The sequence below is a fragment of the Helicoverpa armigera genome, chromosome 12 (genome assembly GCF_030705265.1).
Source record: "Helicoverpa armigera isolate CAAS_96S chromosome 12, ASM3070526v1, whole genome shotgun sequence".
In the NCBI taxonomy this organism is placed as follows: domain Eukaryota; kingdom Metazoa; phylum Arthropoda; class Insecta; order Lepidoptera; family Noctuidae; genus Helicoverpa; species Helicoverpa armigera.
Window position 1 is genome coordinate 9,525,846 of NC_087131.1, and position 23,208 is coordinate 9,549,053.

The 23,208-nt window shown below is 38.0% G+C and overlaps 3 protein-coding genes across 3 annotated transcripts; 1 reads left to right on the plus strand and 2 right to left on the minus strand.

The window, feature by feature from the left end:
* The first annotated feature begins 7 nt into the window (after positions 1–7).
* On the plus strand, positions 8–22,206 carry LOC110383927 (protein Lilipod). Its single transcript, XM_049838962.2, has 10 exons — positions 8–409; positions 1,353–1,617; positions 2,202–2,429; positions 3,371–3,436; positions 10,385–10,537; positions 15,013–15,215; positions 17,582–17,743; positions 17,958–18,189; positions 19,520–19,676; positions 21,637–22,206. The coding sequence occupies exons 1-10, from the start codon at positions 347–349 to the stop codon at positions 21,779–21,781; spliced, it is 1,674 nt and encodes a 557-aa protein (XP_049694919.2). The 5' UTR covers positions 8–346; the 3' UTR covers positions 21,782–22,206.
* Positions 4,048–9,653, minus strand: LOC110383925 (RNA polymerase II-associated protein 3). Its single transcript, XM_021344890.3, has 3 exons — positions 9,177–9,653; positions 7,168–7,413; positions 4,048–4,443 (listed from the first exon to the last, which is right to left on the minus strand). The coding sequence occupies exons 1-3, from the start codon at positions 9,447–9,449 to the stop codon at positions 4,237–4,239; spliced, it is 726 nt and encodes a 241-aa protein (XP_021200565.3). The 5' UTR covers positions 9,450–9,653; the 3' UTR covers positions 4,048–4,236.
* Rpp30 (RNaseP protein p30) lies at positions 22,175–23,176 on the minus strand. The gene has a single exon (XM_021344889.3). It carries the CDS (start codon positions 22,991–22,993, stop codon positions 22,175–22,177), a length of 819 nt encoding a protein of 272 aa, XP_021200564.3. The 5' UTR covers positions 22,994–23,176.
* Between the last annotated feature and the right edge of the window lie 32 nt (positions 23,177–23,208).

The following is a 23,208-nucleotide window of genomic DNA, read 5'->3' on the forward strand; positions in this document are numbered from 1 at the left end:
CTCTATGGTTCATAGAATCAAATCAACCAGTCACTAGTCAGTCATTCGTTTCATTCATTCATTGTAAATTGGTCGTGTTTTGTAAAACATACATTCACAATTTTGTTGCGCTGCGTGCTACTTTTAAAACTAATATTAATTAATAATCATTCATATTGAATCTCTTTAACTATTTCTGTGTGGTAAATATTAAATTCAAAGTGTTGTGAAAGTGTGCGGTGTTTTATTTATTTAAAATAACAGTAAAATGTAATGCTATTTGAAAATGAAGTGCTATTTCAATGAAAGACTCAGCCAAGAAACACCAATATTTGTTAAAAGATAAGAAGTTTGCAAAATCGAGAAGATGGATGATGATGAGGCAGACTTGCGCGAACAGATTTTCCACAACAACGTAAGGGAGCAAATTGTGAGTATCGAAACAATGCCAATACTAGGAATGCCAAAAGTTCAAACAATAAGATATTCATTGTGCTACTTTGTCACAATTTTATTTATTTTCGTTCGTCATGCTAGACTCCTACTGCATCTTAAATTTCATGGTAGCGATAAGTCAACGTTATAATTGTGCTAATTCATATGCTATTCAGACAAAACCATGCAGACCTAGGGTTCCAGGACCAGCTAACTGGTTTTCGTGACATCAAATTATTTGTGCCAACTGGCTTGTATGACCATGAAGATACTGTTACAAAGATCTCATTCACCAATTTAGGCTGCTACTAGTTTCCTAGATCCTGCTCTCACAATAGTATTATAAGCTTATTGCTGTAATATGAATGGTATTGTAACTAAACAGGGATATATTGCCACAAAATCTACTCTAAAATTGACAAATTGAGGCAGTGTATCAATATTATGATATAGTTCTGAACTAAATATAAGATAAAATGGTAAATAATGATGTTCTGGACCTATTTATATAACTTTTACTCCATGACTAGGAAATACAATAATGTAAAAATGATTAATGAATGTCTGGAAATTAATAACTTCTACATTTATATTTGTCAATACATTATTTAATTGAAGTACTTTATCTTTATTATAGTGTCCCTGAATAAAATAAAACTCCACCAACTTTTAACTCATCCATCATGGCTTTGTCATCATTTAATTTACCTTTCTTTTACAGAATGCATAATAAGCTTGAGTGTATATAATTTAAGTAAGAACTAATTAAAAGCCTTCTGCATTACCAAGAATTTTGCTGCATATCTAATTAACAATTATATAAATTTTTAACTAATGAGAGAATAGTGACTCTTTGTTGCATTCTTAAAACTAATTATGTATGAAACCGTACATGTTTTATACATGAAATAATGAGAAAGATTGTATTTTGTCCACAGATTTTCCTACTACTATTCATCTTGCTGTACCTTGTGTCATTTATGTTGATTGAGAAGTTCCGACGTCGAGACAGTGAGGATTACTTTACTGGGGACGAAGATGAAGTTAAAGTGTACCGAATCAGCCTGTGGCTGTGTACATTCGCACTAGCCGTGTCACTAGGCTCTGCCCTACTACTGCCAGTATCCATAGTCAGCAATGAGGTCCTCATACTATACCCTAACAGTTATTATGTCAAATGGCTCAACAGCTCTCTCATACAGGGTAAGTTTGACAATAGAGAAATCTAGAGTAATATAAAATATTCAGAGACAATATTTCTTTGTAATTTAAATTTTCAGACATGTTTTTGTCTGCATAAAGTATGCAACACTCTAGCGTCTGGTTTCTGAGCTAGGCTCAAGGCCTTGCATTACAGAAGTGTCTCTTACCAATTTCATCACACAAAATAAATAATCCTTGATGTTACCTTCCCTACAATCTGTTGTATTAAAATGTCTATTTACGTTTCCCACTACTAAAGCAAATATTTGCCTGTGCCTAGTGTAATTATTAAGAAATTGTATTATCTAACTAATATAATAGTGCTAGCTATTGCAAAATTTAAACACTAATTACTTTGAATTGTTCCATACATTTAACTATGTATGTGGCTGCAATTTTTTTAAATTAATATTTTGGTATTCATTCTTAAACTTAAAACATATTTTAATTTAATTAAGAGGCATTCATCTAGCAGTGAATGAATGAAGTGAATTAGCTGTTGCGATTCATGTGCATGTTCTAAAATTAAATCCATTTAAATAATTTTCACCCTACAAAGATTCTTATCATAACTCTTGTTCCAGGATTATGGAACCACGTATTCCTGTTTTCAAATCTGTCGATGTTCGTGTTCTTGCCGTTCGCGTATCTGTTCTCGGAGTCGTCAGGTTTCCCTGGATGCCGGGGGCTGAAGGGCAGGGTGTATGAGACCTTCATAGTCCTCGCGTTACTTGGTGTTGCCATGCTGGGCTTGGCTTACGTCATCTCGGCGTGGTTGGAAGGCGACCGCTCCAGTATTGATGCTTTGCTTAGTGAGTGTGCATTTTATTTATCTGTACTAATATTATAAAGAGGAAAACTTTGTTTGTTTGTTTGGTTGTAATGGATAAACTCAAAAACTACTGGACCGATTTTAAATATACTTTCACCATTAGAAAGCTATATTATATGCGAGTAACATAGGCTATATTTTATCCCGGTGCAGGCAATAGCTCCCCCGGGACGCGGATGAAACCGCGGGAAAACGGCTAGTCTTACATAAAAGGCATTGTATAGGTCAGTAATGCGTATCAGGTTTAAAAATAGAATTACGAACGAAAAGATAAACGCAATAGCTGTAGTAATTAACACATAAGGGAGGGAATTTCCAGTTGACTGGCTAATCTTTTCGCTTTATTCCTAACTAAACGAACGGAAAAAATAGTCTGAGAGTTTGTGTGACTTCCTTCAATATCTCGTGCAAACTGACTTGTATTTTGTAATTCACAAATAGTGAAGTCAACGTAAATAATGTACGCGACCGCTGTGTTCAATTGACTGTGAAGAAAGCGAGCGCGCAGTAATTGTTCCACCACAGTCTATGCTAATGGATGCGCCGATTACTCGGGAAACTGTGCTACTTAAAAAAGACAGAATTTTCGAAAATAAACGAGTTCCGTTTTGCTAGTACTGAAATAGTTCATTAACTTTTATACAAGTCATGAATTGTTTGTTTTACCCTGAGCTGGTTGCTTCAGAGATTTTGCACCGGTTTCATATCCTCTTTAACTAGCCTTTTTCTGTTTAATGCACGATTAATCACCTGATTTGTAGCGTCTACATGCAAACTCGCGGATCTATAATGTGTTGTCGTGATTGCCATGCCCGTCGTATCGCATCAGTACCCCCAGGCCCTGACAATCAAACCTACGACGCGTATCAAATGCATTGTATGGTAAAATTGTATTAACATTTTGTCATTGTCTGCTCACAGATTTGTGGACATACCTCCCTTTCCTGTATTCCTGTGTATCGTTCGTCGGAGTTCTAATGCTACTAGGTGAGTCACTAACATTACTTTTATCTATACAATTACTTATTTTAGAATTAATGAGTATAACCGACGTCAACCGCTTATCATCGGATCGGTCGTTAGCCTGACTGCTTTCTTTATTGTAAAAACTGGCTACGCATAGACTGGTTCTATGCAACTTTTCCATCAAATTGCACATGATCACGGCGAGTATTTTATAACAACGTACTATATTCTCTTCTTACATTCCTTGATCATTTAGCCGCGTGTAAATGCTGCTTGTTGTATTATTGAGAATTCTATGCACGTTCATTTGCAATAAGGCCTATCGGAGATACTTTAAGTACCTCGACGTCATTTCGAAGAGACCCACTCTCGCAGACATTGACCCCTAATTATTACATTCTGTTTATTTCGTTGGGGGTCGTTAGTCGAAGGTAAGGTGCATTGAACCCGGGACACTATTATGCCTTTTCAATTTCATCGACTGTTACCGACATATTGAATAAAATAATGAAGTTTAACTTCTGACGTGGATACTTGAGTAAATTACACGTAATCGATAACTGTAAAGTAGAGCGATGCGGTATTGTTTATTGATATTAACGTACTGATAAGGTGCACTTAAACCAGCTGTAATCTTTTAAACCAATATGAGTTTATTAGCTAAGAATACACGTGAGTACACAAACAATGTACGAGGATGGCGCCCGTGTCTTATCATTGTCCGGCACTGCGTCCGTTTTGTAATAATTAACAAAAATAATAGAACAAATTAATAAATTAAATAACGTAAATGATGCGTAAAGTACGAGCTAGCAGTTATTTTACTGGGCTTCTTCCTCGTATTCAACTTTCTTGTCCAGAAAGTCCTGGATGAGTTCCTGGTGCTGTGGGAACATTTCGTCCAATTCTTTCCTGCACTCTTGCAGTTTCTCCATCTCTTCCATTTCTTTGTACGCTTTGGCTTGGTAGAGACGAGCCTTCAAACTATTCTCGTTTAAACGCAGCGCCAGATCACAGTCGCTGAAAACCTGAAATATTAAAATGCACAAGTTTTTATCATATTCATATTTGTTTATTATACGCTTGTATATCAGTAGAAAGGCGATGAGCTGGCAACCTTTCAAGATTGGAATTTTATCTATTTATGCCAAGTGCGGATTCTATTCACTGTTTGGCACTTATTTGATTGTGCCTAGCCCTTAGCGTGGTACATATTAATTAGTCGACGAGTTTAGCGCATTCAATTCAGCATTACGTCGAACACAATATTTAGAAAGACAAACGATTTATGATGATGCTCGTACAATAGTTTTGTTTGTTCAGTTTGCATGATGTTATATTACGAGTTATTGCGTATTCAGTTGTCAGTTTCTGAATACTGAATGAAGAGCGACAAACACGTTTATGTTTTCATGTAAACATCAACAAACTTCATGCGAAATATACATGTGGCTAAAGTTTTAGATTTGTAGTCTCTAGCGACAAGATTGAGTTAGCCTGAGTTGTGTCACTGTATTATTAAAGCGTCATCTACCAACGAAGTTGTGTATATGTGCCTTAAATAAACTTGGTTCACGGCGAAAACATAAATAACAATTTATTAATACCGGACTGATAATGGTTGATAAGTAAAACGTATGGCATAAACGTGCGCAAGACGACACAAACACAGTGCAAACTGAACCCTCTTGAGACTCGAAGGCAAAAATTACAAGTAAACAAGTTTACATTATAGCTACGATATACTCAAACAAGTCGAGAAATAAAGCTCTAGAAACCTTTCGAAGAAAATATGTAATGACCTTTCTAGATTCCCTAATAAGTTATTACATAGGTGCTTATAAAGTTATCACGCCATAATCGCATTAATACATCTAATAGCGATATCTTTCATAAACCGGTCCTTGTATGTAACTATGTAGATAAATTACTTTGGGTCTAAACATTTATCTTGTTATTTCGGATCCGGGACAATGTCCTCAACGCAAAAGTTACCAGCGAAATTGACGCACGAAGTAATTTTCAATAACGTAATGAAAAAGACAATAGACAATACCGAATTCAGCTATTGACTCCCTAATTGATGTGCAGACTAGGGCATGCAATACCGGTTAACCGGTTTCGTTTTTACCGGTAAATCGCCCATTTTTGCGAGTTTTAAATTACCGGTAAAAATAATATGAAACCGGTAATTTACCGGTTTTTACGTTTTTCTGATAAAATATAGCAATTGTTCATTTAACGTCAAATCTTTGTTATGTAGCCTAAATATAATGTAATGTTGCATACATTACGTATTGTAAGAGTGTTAAAGTTGCTGTTTTTTAGGAAAGTAAACTTGTGTGTCCTTAACTATCTCTAGGTTAGATACAAATCTTCTTTCTCATCTTAATTTATAAAATCTAAACAAATTGTATTCATTCGGTTATTCTGTTTTTCCTCATAGCTGTCAGCTCATACTAGGTACAAATGTAGCTAATGCTTATTTTACCTACTCTATGACCTTACTGAGCAAGGGCTTTTACTTCACCACCATGCGGACAGCTCTGAGGACACGGTGGAGCACACAGTCCAGGTGTGCACTGCCTGGGAAGGGTACCGCCGTGTTGTCGTCGAGGCAATAGCGGCGACCTTTCACGTCCTGGTTCTAGCCATGGACTAGAGCCGGAGCTAGAGGGAATGGGAAGCCGTCGCCTCCTTCTGCGAAGCAGTCATGCTCGAGAAGGAGACGGCGCGGCGGAGCAACTGCGAGTAGCACTTCTCAACCCAACCGCTGTAGTCGACCAGGAAGACAGGCGTCGGTCTGTGGGCGGTGAGTTCGGGTGGCTCATCGTTCCTAGGACGTTGATCGAGCGACCGATCCATAGACAACAGACCCGTGTCAGCGGCGCGCGTTGTTCCACGGCACGGGCTCCTCAGGGAGATGTCAGCAAACCCAGTGGGGCTCAGCAGGGCCAAGGCCTGCCTGGGCCGCGGGATTGTCCGAAAGAGTTACCGCGACCATAAAACGTCTACTAAAAAACATGGGTTTTAGACAGAAAGAGTCTGTCATTTGATGATTTACCATAAAAAAGAGCTTCCACTTCAATGAAAAATATTTTTTTGCACGGTAATTCTTAGCGTTTATCCCGTCTTGTGACGGGGTCGGCTTTCCGTATCTTCCTTCTTCCTCTTCGCTCTATCCTCCTCAATAGACATCTTCCTCTTCGAGTTCGCAGATTTTCATGTCATTCATTACGACACTCAACCACCACGGTTTCGGCCAGCCTTTGCGCCTTTGACCGGGTATATTGAGATTGAGTATCACATTCACACTGCCGATGTCCGCAGGTGTCACTCCTTTTTACATGTCCGTACCAGCGCAGCCGTTTTTCTTGCATTTTGTCGGCGACATCGCCTACGGATGGTACTGACATGTTTTTTGTTACGGCCCACGTCACAAAAAACGTTTACCACCTTATACTTTGCATATTTATTTAGTTTTCGCTTTAAGACTACCCATCTTATTGTTATAATATCACATAAAAAAAAAATACAAAAAAAATTACCGTTTTACCGGTTTACCGGTAAAAATATTTTTATTACCGAATTTTTACCGGTAATTTTCGTTTTACCGAAATTGCATGCCCTAGTGCAGACATTATTCAGATGTCTGCACTTTAAAATCACGTCACGTTTACGAACTCTGACCTTCCTAAATAATGATAACGGGGTACACGCTACGTCGCCGTGTCTGTGCGTATAATACTGACCTTGTCGAATTTTCCTAGCTTGATTTTAGTGAGTGCGCGGTCGCAGTATAGCATAGGGTCGTCTCGAACTTGCTCGATGGCTCGGTTGTAGCAAGACAGGGCTCTGTCGTACTCCTGACGACGGAACGCCTTGACAGCTTGGGTCTTCAACGTGTCAGCTTTCTCGCGACGAATTTTGCGGTCTTGATAGCGCATCTCAGCATCCTTGCTCACTTCTGCCATCCAAGCTTCCTTGTCCATCTCGCTCTGTCATTTGCAAAGTTTCTCATTAGAAGTATGACAAACATTTTGGACCTGAGATCCTAATTTTCAGTTATAATCATAGACTTCTAATATTAAAGCCAGCCAAACCAGCTTGAAAACCATTGGCAAGTCAGAGTTTGAACCTTCCTCATTATTCACTTCAATTGGTAAGGCAACACCTGTTGCATGATAGGTATATTACGTTTAAGGAGATAGATAGAATGCCTTGATTAATCTATTTATCATGGGTTTTGATAGTGATAATACTCGCTGTATAATTTGGTATTACTCAACTCATTAAAATATTGATAAAGTCGAGGTTGTAGGTATGCCTACACCTAAAATACACTAGCAAAGAAATGTATGGGTCATCGAGTCACACAGTCTTTTAAATTATTATCGATCTTTGATCTTCGAGCCGGTTGCCAAGCCGTGTAATTTTGATAATAGATATCATTGCTACATTAACCAACGTTCTTATAGAATACAATTATTTAAATTGTGGTCCTGACATTCCAAGAAAAAATAAATTGGATCAAAGTGGAAAAGACCTTGTAGAACGCCTAGTTGTGGAACTGCTACAAATATGTACTTGACGATAAGAAGTCTATAATAATTGATCGTGTCAATATTGTTAAGTCGTGTTTTCGGTCAATCACATCTTGTTCCATTGACACACATCTCTTGTAAAAGGTTGCTGTAGCATGTTGTGAACTTTTGAATTTATCATTATTTAACTCATTAAATAAGTCTTTGGGACTACTTGATATTTCCAAATGTCGTTTGCGTATAAATTATCAATTCTTTTGTGACTCTTTAGGCGAAAATGTCATTTTAGTTTAGAGAATAGGGGTAGGCAAAAGTCTGCAGTGTATGTAAACATAAAACATGAATATTTCTATCCGCGCCGCAAATAGAAAAGAACAACAGTATCTACACGAGGTAAATGTTTATTTATAGAGAAACGCGAGCCAAATTGCTTTCACTGATAATATAATACGATACGTGCACCTAGTCGCATCTCCGAGGTCTACTACGAAAGTGCATCGCATGACGTCTGGAATTGCAGCCAGGTGTGGCTGACGACATAAATAAACAATACGCATCCACTTGAACAATGTCGCATCAATGTGATGGCGCCGCGGTCTCATGGTAGGCCCCAAATATTAAACGATTAGATAACCTATTACGAGCTTCGACGACCTAAATTCAGGCCCACGTGTGAACTACTAGTAATATAAGCTCCTTGGCATGTTATTGTGCTATCGTCGTTCGCAAATACAAATGTAAATATTTATACATGCCACCTACGTCGGGTTTTTTTTCACGATTTTAATGCATGTCTGGGAATTGATGTAGACTGCGTGATCGGTTCACACCTTGTACCGTCGGTATTAGTGCATGCTACCAAAGTGTACTTCTGATAACCTACTTTAGTTATGTATTGTGTAACTCAGAAATCGTTAAACAGGGTCGTTAACATAGCTTTTGAACAGTTCGACTTCTAAACCTGTTTGTTCGCCCCCCAACTATGCTCTTACAATAAAGACCAAAGTTAAAAAGGTGCTCTATTTTGATTTCACGGACGAAGGGGGATGCAAGCAGGATATAGCTTATAACAAATGCTAATAATAGCAACTTTAGTCAAGGAAACTAATATAATATCGTCTGCATCGTAGCCAGCTTGGAGTAAATGAAAGATTAGTAGTGGTAAGCAGTTTTAAGTGGTCAGAATCATCAGACCATCGCCAGGTGACAATGCTTACCGCGTCTTGTTTTCCTAGATTTTCGAACGCTTTCTCATTGATCAGAGTGCGATTTTGTTTCACTTTCAACTGGAGATCGTCGTCTAGTATAACTTTTCCGCCTAGATACTGATCGGCTAGAACCTTAGCTGCATCTGCCTTAACTTTATCGCCGCTAGCCATGTCTCTCACAAGACTGGAAACCTCACCGACTCTTTTCATGAAGTTGTTAAATTCTTCATCCAATTCTATGGGTTTTCTATCCTTAAAAGCAGGATTGTTGAGAATACTCATTGTTATTTCAGGTAAAAATATTTCGATACTCAAAAATCGTCTGCAGCTTGTTTACCAGCTGTCCGCATTGACGTAACAACGAACGTAGCAACCGTTGTTAGGTCAAACAAAAACCACTTGTCAAGCGACGTTGACATGGGTGACATTTCTATTAAATAAATTATTTTTCTATTTCTGTCCGGTATGGCCAGTGTTCGTTTGCTTATTTTGTTTGTAAAGTAGGTACGTCATTGAACTGATAATCCTGTGTTTATTTTCGAGTTACGGTTGAGTTCTAGAGTTTTTAATCTTCTAGTCGATTCTATTTTTTGATGCAATGTATTAGTTTTAAGTTGTACATATAAGTTTATTTTTATTTTTTAAAATTAATGTAAATATTATGTAAATATTATAGGAACGTACAGTTATTTTTCTAAAAATAAATAGATTTAAATAAGTCGATTCTATATTTATACCGAGGTAAGATAAAGATGTTTCCGAATGGTAAATATAAAACAGATCTTTCTCAGCGAGTCTGCATTCGGTGTCTATAGCGAGTTGAATTATTAATTAATTATTTTTTGTTTCAATATTAGCCATTGACGCAGTAGAGAACAAAAAAGGCTAACGTAAGAAAGCAAAAACAACTTAAATAAAAAATACCTAATTTATGATACCTGTAAATAATAGCTCTTAGGACTTGTTACTTTGTAAATAAAATACTTAAATGCTAATTTATCTTTGGACAAACAAAAAATATGTACATCTACAAATTTTAAAACCAGTTCAGAATTTATCGAGCATGTATCTATAAAACAAAGTTATCTGTATAAACTATAATTAACCAAGTATGTTCGGACCGTGGAAATCATGCAGGCAGCGTATAAAATTAGAGATGATACTCATTCATTAATCAGACGTTCGACGTTTGAATGACGACAATTGTTTATGTTCAGTGTTCACTCCGCTGGGCTTCGTTCGACTGTTCGGCGTGGTGGGCGGCGTGCTCGTCAAGCCGCAGTTCCTGAGGGACCTCAATGAGGAGTACTACGTGTACTCGTTTGAAGAGGACACCATCAGGCGACGGATCAACAATGCTGTCTCTACAGGTATGATCATCATTTCAGATACGTACACTCCTAAAGCTGAGTTGGAGTTTGCGAAAGGTCTAAGAAGGCCATCTATTGCAAACCTATACGGTAATGCCAATGTCTTCTCATCAAAGACATTTAATAGTTAAAATTACAATATTATAGTCCTCTATAATTACCATAAACGGGTAACATTGATCCCAACCACAATGTCGGTCAAACAGCAATTCGATATCATTGTAACAGAAACACTTCATCATTCTAAATCTGAAGACAGCAATCTGCGCAAACACTACGCATGAGAGTGTTTGTGTATCTGCCGTACCGTCATGATCATGTTAACAGTAAAACGTAAATCAGCAGTATATCGGCTTGTTCCCACCTGCTCCACAAATTCCGTCCCAACGGGTCCACTGTAAAAAAAAAATCAATTCTTAAAAAAATATAAAATCCTTCCTCCGAGCTCCAAAAAAAAATTAGATTGTATTGAGACGTAATTTTGATATTTCCCTGACGATACAAAAAATAATTTGAAGGTATATTTTAATTAATTTATTTTGTTCTACAAAATTTTGGACCCAAATGGAAGAAATGTATGAAAACTTTGCTAACAGAAAACAATGGGTTTGGAGTAAATGGGAACAAGCCATGCTACCAACCGGGTAGAAGGTTAGCTAAACAATGCAGTAGCCAAAACCAAGCTCGCATACACACAAGGATACTAAAGTCTGAGTACATAATGATGCAGAGTTCACTTCCTCTATATCTCTGTGACGTGACAGGCCTAACCTTACAAATAGGCGAGTCGACCTTCCAACGTTACGTTTTTAAATCGCATCGCACTTGCCAACCATGTTAGAGGAAAAAAATACGCTAGTGTTATTTTTATAAGCAATAGTAAAACTACTCGTAAATTACTGTCTAATGTACTGTGATCTTTGATATCTGGTATTACGAAATGCTAGTTATTTCTGGGAATTTACGAATGTGATTAAGGGATCAGCTGTAGACGTGACCCTTTCATACAAAGTCGATGATTACGAAATGACACGTTCTTTGTTCCGGAGTGGTTTGGTAAAATGTCGAATGATAGGCATGGAGATGTCTGTACAATTATCTGTATAGAAAGAGTTTTTATTTATTTTATGTGTTTCTTTCGTAAAAGAAAGAAAATAAATAACCTTATTTTTGACAGGTTTTTGTTTTGGATTTGGAGTATAAACTGACATGTTAAGTTCGTAAAGTGTTCAATTAATCAAACACACTGCAGACCTGGGATATTATTACGAATTCAGTAGAGCAACGTCAACAATTAAGATGTAGTCGCTCACGTAATTCAGTTTAATTAACATTCTGTTAGCACGGATTGTGCGATATCCACCATGGTTTGTTTTTTGAAGCTGGAAGATATTTGAGGCTTTTATCATTAATTAGCATCAGTAGTAAATTCATTCAGAATATGAGATCCCGAGCCTTGCATTACAGCATTCTACTGAATGATGTCACGCAGCTACCGCATTTTTTAAATACAGTCTACGACAAAAGTATTGTATCCCCAATCCCGGGAGCATACCCAAGGCGTGTGTGTCGAGGACATTAAAGATCCTTGCTCAGTATTGTGACTATAACAATAGTTCTCACATATCCGCCGATTGTATTCCTTCAATTAAACTCCATCTACGTTTACTGTCAGAATTTGCAAGCATCATGTACTCAAAACACCGTTATGTCGTACGTTACGCAACAGACCTCATCATTTTGTTTGGTATTTGCCACGTGACATCGTTTCTTTAATGACTGCGATTCGGGTGCGCCTAATCGACGTACACGTTTCATCAAGCCCACATTCCATTTGACATCCTCTGGAAATTGTATATGATTCTTCATCTGCCTAGCCTTCTGTGTTTTACATGGAGCGACCGCCTATCTGACCTCCTCAACCCTGATACCGGGCCAATCCGATACCACTTGGTTGTTGTCAGATTTTATGGCTTCTAACTACCCGTAACGACTTAAATGTTTAAATTATGACATAGAAGAACTCGTCATGTCAAGATGTTCACCAATCCACGGACCGACCGTGCCAAGCGTTGCTCAACCTTATGATCGATCGATCCGCGCGGCTTTGACTTTTCCACGAGCTCTTTTGAAGATCTTTATGATTATAAAAGTAAATGAGCCGAGCAGTCTGACAATAATGACAACATAAATTGCAGTAGGTTTATTTTTGCACAACTATTTTGGTTGGCACGTATTTTGGGATAATGAGCAGGTATTTAAATCGGGTGGTTCCAGCCGAATAGTTTTGTAACGTGGGTGTCGTGGCAACAGCCGATGGCTAAAGAATGTATATACATTGTTTTCCTGTAAAATATGTTATTTAATAATTTATTTCCTGTTATTATGAAAGTACACATCACAGGGCCACATCAATTTTGTGAGGCGTGAGTAACGGCAAGCAAGCGTTTCCATAATCACAAAATCCGAAAAATTATAATCATGTCACAGATCGGGTTTTAATTAGTTTAATGTCTGCAATTTTTCGCTGTATTATTCACGCATTTTTTCTGTGTCAGGTTACTTATCTTTGGGTTCCATTCGGAAGGAACTCACTAATGATAATGACCCACAAGTTAATGAGAATTCTTCGAATTTATCTGTATTGACACAATTTTAAATTATCTAAGTTGCCCAACGGCGGATTTCATTAACCTATCTGTAGATTTGCTTAGCAGAGATAGAAATTTGACGTTACTTTTACGGGACTTATGTCAAAATTCTATCTAAGCAAATGAATAGAAAGGTATACAATTGAAATCCGCAGTTAGTCACCTCGCCTTAGTAATTAGTCACCTTTGTACCATTACCAAATCAATCTATCTATCGAATAATTGACAGAAATGTTATTTATTTGAATGATGAATTCAATGGCAAGCAAACATGGTGAGTGACTGCACTGTGTCGTAATGAGATGAGCCCTGCGAACAATAGCGTGTGTTTACAAACATTGGCCGCAGTCCATGACGATTGCTGACCGCTTATTGATATTCACCTGATCTCTATATACTTGCACATGGACGCATAAAAATTTTAGTTTACCTACGTCATCGGTCGTCACGTATCAGTAAGGTTATAGATTAGCTATACGAAAGTAGAGAGAAAATTCGATAAGTTCATTATTTGGTCACAAAATAGAATAGCGTACAAAATTCTTATTGGTACTTCTCGATTTGTTTCCAATCTATGTTTTAATTATATTTTCTCTTTTTATCTGTCTAGGACCTAGTCTTAAATTGAAGTATGTACGTACATACTCTTTATTTAATAAGCCTGCTTTCTAATAGCAATAAAATAGCATTTATAGAAAAAGTAATATACCCATTTTACATTATAATGTGCTTTGCTTGTTAACCGTGTAAATAATGGAGCATTTTATCTAGAAGCGTGCCAAGAACCTTCGGTAAATCGAGCGTGAATAAAAAATACACGTGTAGGTTTTAACAACGATAATTAGAATAAAATATATAATTGTAGCTAGTTTTATCGCGATCGATGTGTAATCAACTTTTTTGTTATCTAACTTTGATTTTATTACCAATAGCTTGCGTCATAAGGTTTTGTTAACTTGAATAAAAACTAGCAATGGGTATGTTGATTAACTAGCATAATTTCCTTTGACAATTTGGCACCAAAAATAGATGTCCGGTCCTACACTAAAATACATTGCCTTTGAGTACATATGATTCAATCTTAAAACTTTGTACGTATAAGGAATATACATTAAAATAAACGATGCACTATCAATTGAAAGAATAATGAAGTCATCAAAGTATAGATGATTTATAATTTATGGATAAATAATTGTCAGTAAAAATTATTGGTGAGGAGGCTGTATAGATATAGTAATAAGGAAATATTTATTTTTCTTAGTTTAAAAAGATTTATGTGGGTTGTTTCATCTGATCATCTTATCTATAAAAAACAAGTCAACACTCAAAAGCGCAATAAACTGTACTTATCCGATAAATGTCCCCGACATAGAACAATAGTATACAGAACGGATGTCCGTTCTAGCAGACATTGTAGATCTAGACCTATCTAATAAGTGCAATGGCCCTGGCCGTTTGGATACACTTATATGTATAGACTTATCGACTAAGGAAAAAGATAGCAAAATCTTATAAAGGACCAAATCTGAACTATGACATTTTTGTTTGTTCCTGTCATATGATTTGTAAGTGTTAGGAGTAAGTTGATAACATCCGAATAAAACTCATCCTTTGTTTCTTCAATTGCTCTTTGGTATTGTTATGCTTTCTACAGCCTTAATCAGATCACATACAAAAGATACCACAGTCCAGGTTAAGTTGATCCCTCAAGTCCCTCTAAATAATGAGAACTGCCTTAATTTCCTTGACGTTTAGGAAAAAATCTTTATCTACAATAGAATACACATTTCTCCAAACCTACACATATACTTGTTTTCCCCACAGGAGTGGGCTACATATCGCCCGAGCCCATGTACCCTGACCGCGGCGACATATCGGCGCCGGTGGACGCGGACGTGTCGATATCGAAGGACAGCCAGCTCGCGTCTCCTCGCGGCAAGGACACCACGCCGTTGCTGAGGCTGAGGAACGGCGCGTTGCAAGCGGGCCTCAATGATAGGCTGCACAGGGTCGTGCAGATGAGGAAGGTGAGAAAACTTTGTTAGATAAAAAGTTACTAAATAGGGCAATTAAGGTGTGTTCCATGATATCCTTTTACCTTTTGAGGTCTTTAATCTTTCCAGTAAGTAGGCAGGTTACGTTTGGGTTACTCAGCTTTCCAGATAATGTCATCCTAAAGGGGTATAATTTAGGCGATCACCAAAAATATTTTTAAGACTCTATGCTGAAGCACCAAATCAAATAGGGTATAATTTAGGCGGTCACCAAAAATATTTTTAAGACTCTAGGCTGACGCACCAAATAAAATAAACGACTCCAAAAAAACAAATTGACTTTATTAAAAGGGCACTAAAGTATATAATATTATGATCCAAAAAAAATAAAATAACATCAGAAAAATCGCAAATCTCGCACAAATATTATTTTTGGTTCCCAAAATGGATTAATGGTCACCAAATTCTATCCAACTAAAAGATTAATATTACTACCAAAAATTAAAGTTAGTGACGAAAACGAATCGCTGAAAAACCGACTCCACGTAGTCTTGTCTGCCCTACCCCTAGAGTGCAATTCAAAACCGCGTAGGCGCAGAGGGGCGAGGCGGCCTGCGAGCTGAGGCGCAGGTAGTTTTAACGCTCGCCGACGAGGCTGAGGCTGAGGCAGCCGAAGCTGCGGTGGTGAGCGTGAAAACCATCTGCGACGATAAGCTCGCATGGGACCGCCGGAGCCCTGCAGCGCCGGAGCCGTGACAGAAGCCATGCTTGCTGCATGTTGCGTGCTTACATTTTAAACGCACTGAGTTACACACAAATTCATATAACAACAAATAAGCGACGTACGTTTGGGAACCCTAGTATATTAATTGGTATTTGGAAAATATTCTAGCGATCGTTAGCTTTTTTAGTCTAACAAAAATTACCAAATTAGGAGTCATGGTATTACATAATGGCTTATGTTTAAACACCACCCAAAAAAGTACCTATTTTACTACCAAAAAAATTCAAAAATTCTAAACGGTTACCAAAATGGATAAAAGGTCACCAAATAACGTTTCCAAAAATATTATTAGATAAAACCATTTTTTCTTATTATTGACTACTAAAAAAATTTATGGACGCCTTTAAAATACACTTTAGACCAAATATTATATATTGTCACTACTTAGATGTTACCAATTATGTAATACCATGACTCCTAATTTGGTCATTTTTGTTAGACTAAAAAAGCTAACGATCGCTAGAATATTTCCTAAATACCAATTAATATACTAGGGTTCCCAAACTTACGTCGCTTATTTATTGTTATATGAATTTGTGTGTAACTCAGTGCGTTTAAAATGTAAGCACGCAACATGCAGCAAGCATGGCTTCTGTCACGGCTCCGGCGCTGCGGGGCTCCGGCGGTCCCATGCGAGCTTATCGTCGCAGATGGTTTTCACGCTCACCACCGCAGCTTCGGCTTGCTGGCCGGCGGAGCCGGCCAGCCTCAGCCGCAGCGGCGAGCCTTAAAACTACCTGCGCCTCAGCTCGCAGGCCGCCTCGCCCCTCCGCGCCTACGCGGTTTTGAATTGCACTCTAGGGGTAGGGCAGACAAGACTAAGCGGAGTCGGTTTTGCAGCGATTCGTTTTCGTCACTAACTTTGATTTTTGGTAGTAATATTAATATTTTAGTTGGATAGAATTTGGTGACCATTAGTCCATTTTGGGAACCAAAAATAATATGTGTGCGAGATTTGCGATTTTTCTGATGTTATTTTATTTTTTTTGGATCATAATATTATATACTTTAGTGCCCTTTTAATAAAGTCAATTTTTTTTTTTTGGAGTTGTTTATTTTATTTGGTGCCTCAGCCTAGAGTCTTAAAAATATTTTTGGTGACCGCCTAAATTATACCCTTACATAATTGGTAACATCTAAGTAGTGACAATATATAATATTTGGTCTAAAGTGTATTTTAAAGGCGTCCATATATTTTTTTAGGAGTCAATAATACGAAAAAATGGTTTTATCTAATAATATTTTTGGAAACGTTATTTGGTGACCATTTATCCATTTTGGTAACCGTTTAGAATTTTTTTGGTAGTAAAATAGGTACTTTTTTAGGTGGTGTTTAAACACAAGCCATTTTAAAGTTAGTTCTTTCATTCATTGTTTCGTTTTTGGCCCTCTGAAATTGGCTACTAATGACTGCATAACAGTCAAAATGTACGACCAAAACATTCACCAACCAAGTGGATGACTGCAGAGAGGCAAAGTTATAATGTTATTTGGCATTCAAAGTGTATTTATCGATACAGTCATATATATTTTCAGGGAGTTTGTATAATTTACTATAATATTATATAATCCAGCTTGCTTATGTGCAGCTCTCTAAACCGTTGTTCTCTTCCAGGAAGTAGAAAGCCAGCGCAAGACATCATCTCTACAGCGCAACGTGGTGTACCCGCTGGCGATGCTGTTGCTGCTCGCGCTCACCACCATCACAGTGCTCATGGTGCTGCAGAACACGCTCGAACTGCTCATCGGAATCAAAGCTCTGCCGCTTAGCACACGGGTAAATATAAAACATACTTGCAGCAATGATTTACTTTGGTTTTCGGATTATAGGGGGATTTTTTGTGGTCGATGCGGGTTTGCTGCCCATAGATTTGCACATTAAGATTCTGAGATTCTGCATTAAGATTCTGAATCAAAAACAGGCCATTAATGATTTGCAACATTGCATACTATTTGACGACAAACTCATCATGCTCAATTATAAATTCCAGCAATTCACTTTGGGCATAGCGTCTCTGTCGAAGCTGGGGTGCGCGGGCGCGGTGCTGGAGGCGTTCCTGATCGTGTACCTGTACGCGGCCTCGCTGACGGGGCTCAGCACCCCCATGCGAGCCCTGCGCGTGCTGCCCCGCGCCCGCCGCACCCCGCTCGCGCGCATCATCGCCCACGCCGCGCTGCTGCTCGCCTACTCCACCGCGCACCCGCTGCTCGTCAAGATGCTGGGTGAGTCTACTGTCACATGTCATATAGAGGGAGAGCATCATCGCCCACGCCGCGCTGCTGCTCGCCTACTCCACCGCGCACCCGCTGCTCGTCAAGATGCTGGGTGAGTCTACTGTCACATGTCATATGGAGAGCATCATCGCCCACGCCGCGCTGCTGCTCGCCTACTCCACCGCGCACCCGCTGCTCGTCAAGATGCTGGGTGAGTCTACTGTCACATGTCATATGGAGAGCATCATCGCCCACGCCGCGCTGCTGCTCGCCTACTCCACCGCGCACCCGCTGCTCGTCAAGATGCTGGGTGAGTCTACTGTCACATGTCATATGGGGAGAGCATCATCGCCCACGCCGCGCTGCTGCTCGCCTACTCCACCGCGCACCCGCTGCTCGTCAAGATGCTGGGTGAGTCTACTGTCACATGTCATATAGAGGTAGAGCATCATCGCCCACGCCGCGCTGCTGCTCGCCTACTCCACCGCGCACCCGCTGCTCGTCAAGATGCTGGGTGAGTCTACTGTCACATGTCATAGAGGGAGAGCATCATCGCCCACGCCGCGCTGCTGCTCGCCTACTCCACCGCGCACCCGCTGCTCGTCAAGATGCTGGGTGAGTCTACTGTCACATGTCATATAGAGGAGAGCATCATCGCCCACGCCGCGCTGCTGCTCGCCTACTCCACCGCGCACCCGCTGCTCGTCAAGATGCTGGGTGAGTCTACTGTCACATGTCATATGGGAGAGCATCATCGCCCACGCCGCGCTGCTGCTCGCCTACTCCACCGCGCACCCGCTGCTCGTCAAGATGCTGGGTGAGTCTACTGTCACATGTCATATAGAGGGAGAGCATCATCGCCCACGCCGCGCTGCTGCTCGCCTACTCCACCGCGCACCCGCTGCTCGTCAAGATGCTGGGTGAGTCTACTGTCACATGTCATATAGAGGGAGAGCATCATCGCCCACGCCGCGCTGCTGCTCGCCTACTCCACCGCGCACCCGCTGCTCGTCAAGATGCTGGGTGAGTCTACTGTCACATGTCATATAGAGGTAGAGTGACATGAAGAGAAGAAAAAAAAATTGTACTGCTCCGAAACCACTGAACCGATAAAAAAAAAAGATTTGAACTGCTCAAACATCATTCTAACTCTGCAGCACTTATGATAATTGTTGCGACAGAAAGACATTTGTGTAAGACTAGAGTAACTTGAACTTACAAGGATTCTTTCTTGTGTGAAAGCCTTACGTAACGTAAGCCAAAAAATAAGTAAGTAAGTAAGCCACACTCTTTGACATTTTCAACAACAAAACTTAAAGTTATAATATTTTTTGTCCAGGTATAACGAACTTCGATTTGCTGGGTGAGTTTGGGCGCATCGAATGGCTGGGCAACTTCAAGCTCGTCCTCCTATACAATGCCATATTCGCGGGCACGGTGACACTGTGTCTGGTCAGCAAGTTCACGGCGAGTGTCCGCCGGGAACTCTACAACAGGTTGGTGGAAAACGTTAACACGGTCGCGCACTGTGTGTCTTTCCTCAACAACTGACGCGCCTCCGACGTCCTTTGTTCATTAAATTTTTAATATGTAAACACCTTCAAAAAATTTTAAAGGTCAGTTACTGTTTCAAATTCCCGCTGAATCAAATTTTTATCAATTATAATTGAAAATTTTGTAATGTAGAATTTTCATCTCGGATCTGGATCTATAATAGAATTTTTATATATAGCTCTTGAAAATGAATTTTAAAAAAATGTAGCTAGTTTTAGCTGTTCAATACGTAAAAATTAAACAAAGGAGACAAGTGACAAAAGTGGAGGTATCGCACCCGCAGCTGATATAGCTTCAACTATACAGTAGTTGAAGCTCAATGTAATAAATGACAATTTTATAGGTATTATTAATAATTAAATTACTAGGTATTTGTTTAAATAATTAATTAATTACATACATGTAACATAAGTGTTCACTATGGCAAATGACAAATTAATAAAAATAGTAGAATCCACAATATTATTAACTAACATGGCAGACTTATTGTAAGATTATTGCATTTATTTTCTACCAATAAAATTATTTCTATTTATTTCGGTTCCTATTTTAGTATTTTATTGTATACAAATTGTGTCATAATTACTATCTGTAAATTGTAATATTGTAAAGTTTTTGAGGAAAGACTCGCTAGTATAAATTTGTTTTTTTATTACCAATGAGACTGAATTTGTTAAAGTTATGATTAGGAACAGGAGATTATTTATTTTATTTCGTTACGTCTATGTAATTACTAAATGTGACTGGTGAATGAATTACAATAATTAGATAATGTTATTTAAATTAAACAATTGTGTATTATTATTGCCATGAATTATAAATGTTATTATGTTTGATACCACAATTTTTTTATCCTGTCTCAATTTCTTTTGGTTTACGCTGTGCAACAATATTTCCCACAGTGATTATAAATATATAAAAGACATTGAAGACTGTTTTTATTCTAGAATAACTATAGATTTATGTAAGCTTTTGTTGCTCAAAGTTACATCACACAAATAACCCTGCAATGGTGATGAAATAATGTTTTTCTTGCGGTTTACTTGTTGAGGCTAACTGATACAACATTCTAGTCTTGTAGATCTCTGCTGCAGGGATCTTTCTTTACGAGCTTCAGCACACAAATGTTAATTCTCGAACAATTAACCCATTTCGAAGAATTCATCAACCATCATAACGTACTAACGCGCAAACTTACATTATACTTTAGGAGAGTTTGTTAACACTTTATTGTAGCAACATGTAACTAGTGTGTTTAAATATATGTTAATGTATATAGTTGAAAAAATGATGCCAGTGGTGCTACAATTTATCATTAAAATATACTAGAACACCACAAGAATTAAATGTGTAATGTTATTCTGTAATGTACTTAGAACAACCATATTAGGGCGCTTATATAAGTCTTGTGTGTGAATCTCGATTGTTTGTGAGTAGAGTAATTATATTTAGTGTGCGGATTTTATACATTTTGTATTATCTTGTACCAAACGTTGAGATTGCATTTGAAACAATACATAATAAAAATTGATATGGTTCTTTTTATTTCTATCCACATCTATGCAAAGAGCTATTACCCTGATGGATCACATGAAGGAATGTGTGTGATTTACTTGATACATAAATTGAAATTGATCTATGACTTCAATCCAAATAAAGTATGATTGAAGATTAATTACTCCATTTGTTACTTCATTATACAGATTCCCTACTAAAATTTGGAAATCATTTTAACATGGTAGGACTGCATCTAACTAACCATTGCATCGCCCAGTTGCTGTAGCTGCTAAGCTTTGAAACAATTGCTTTAGCTTATAAAATGTTGCATTCTGAAGTATTTATTCAGTCTCATTAGGTGAGTTCACAAGCGCATTGTCTAAAAACTTATGTTCTCTGATTTAGATACAAGTGGTTAGCAGATTGGTTCACATTCCCTGAGGAGGTAAAGACGAATGTGACCATAGACACAACAAGAGTGTCGGCAGAGAGAAGTCCTCCTGTGGATAAGGTGGAGAAAGAGCAAGACGAACATTGTAAATCAGAATAACATTGCAATATTTATCGGTGCCAAAGCAAAGGTGATATTATTACTTAAGTTAACACCACAGTAAGATGTGGAAACTTATCTTCTCAAGATTTTTTTGTAATGTATATCTTTGTACCTATAATTTTAAACCTCAGGGTTAGTCAAAGACTACTACCAGATCAAAATATTTGATACACCATTAATACGTCTTCCAAGGATGTCAATGTATTTTTTTTGGTTAACAAATCCAAAAACAAGTATATCAACCTACCTATACTTTGTGTTACAATCTTTTGCTATGCATTCTCATGATAATATAAAACCCCTGTGATCTGTAAAAATATTTAAGTATTGATATTAAGCACAAAGTATTCTTATATAATTAGATATTGTTAGCTTTATATCAGGGTCTGTCTATTTAAGGTCAATAAATAATGCAATATAATCTTCAGACATTTTATTGTCCGTTTCAGTGAACGGTTCAACAAGCATGTAGTGTTTCCCCAGTTTTCTTCCTTCTGCCTTCAAAATGAGTCTCCTGGGATTATTCCTGACAACTTCAAGACTCTCATTGCTGTTCAGGCCAAGTATAAAACCCAAATTAATGACATCATGCACATCTCTGACTTGCATGTAGTTTTCAGCACCACTAGTGACGATTATGTTTCTAGATTTACCAACCGCATGGTAAGTGTGAGCAGTGCTGATAATGTTCTTCCTAGAGGTAGAATCTCTGATAGCTGGGGAATACATCAACTCAAAGAATATACCTCTCTCCACAGCTTGTGAATATAGCTTACGACTGATTTTGAAAGGTATCTTACTTTCCGGCTCAAATGATATTATGTCTATATCCATATTTCCACAAGCATAGTGAAATGCTTGTAAAGTTTTGGGTATTACTGCAATAATGTCGTACTTCTTTAAATTCTCTGATTGATTTATTTTGTGAGCTATACTAGAATCTGAGAATTCTATTGTAACCCTTTGCAAAATATTAAGTTTTATTTCATCAGATAAATCTTTTGGCAAATCTATTGCTGGAGGCACGTAATCTTTTTTATCTCTTGGTTCTCCTTTCTTTTTCTTCTTTTTGGGTTCGTCCGAAGGTTCTTCAACGTGCGTATTTATGGCTACCGTATTAAATCCAAGCTGTTCAAGGAGATGCAATTTCTCGAGTTCATAATTCTTGTTTATAAATAAGTCACAGAAACCCCAATTGCGACTAGCCATATTGCATGTTAGGTCAGCACAATCTCTTAATTTAAACAATCGTTTATACTGGCATAATCTGATGTAATAGAATTTCTATAATTTCCGATAAAGTGAGGAATTCCGTGAAGAAATTAATGTTTTGATCACGCTCTGTAACAGCAACACACGTTTCATTTGACTTTCGCGTGACACTGACACTTGACTGATAAATAAATGACAGATAGTTTCATTCA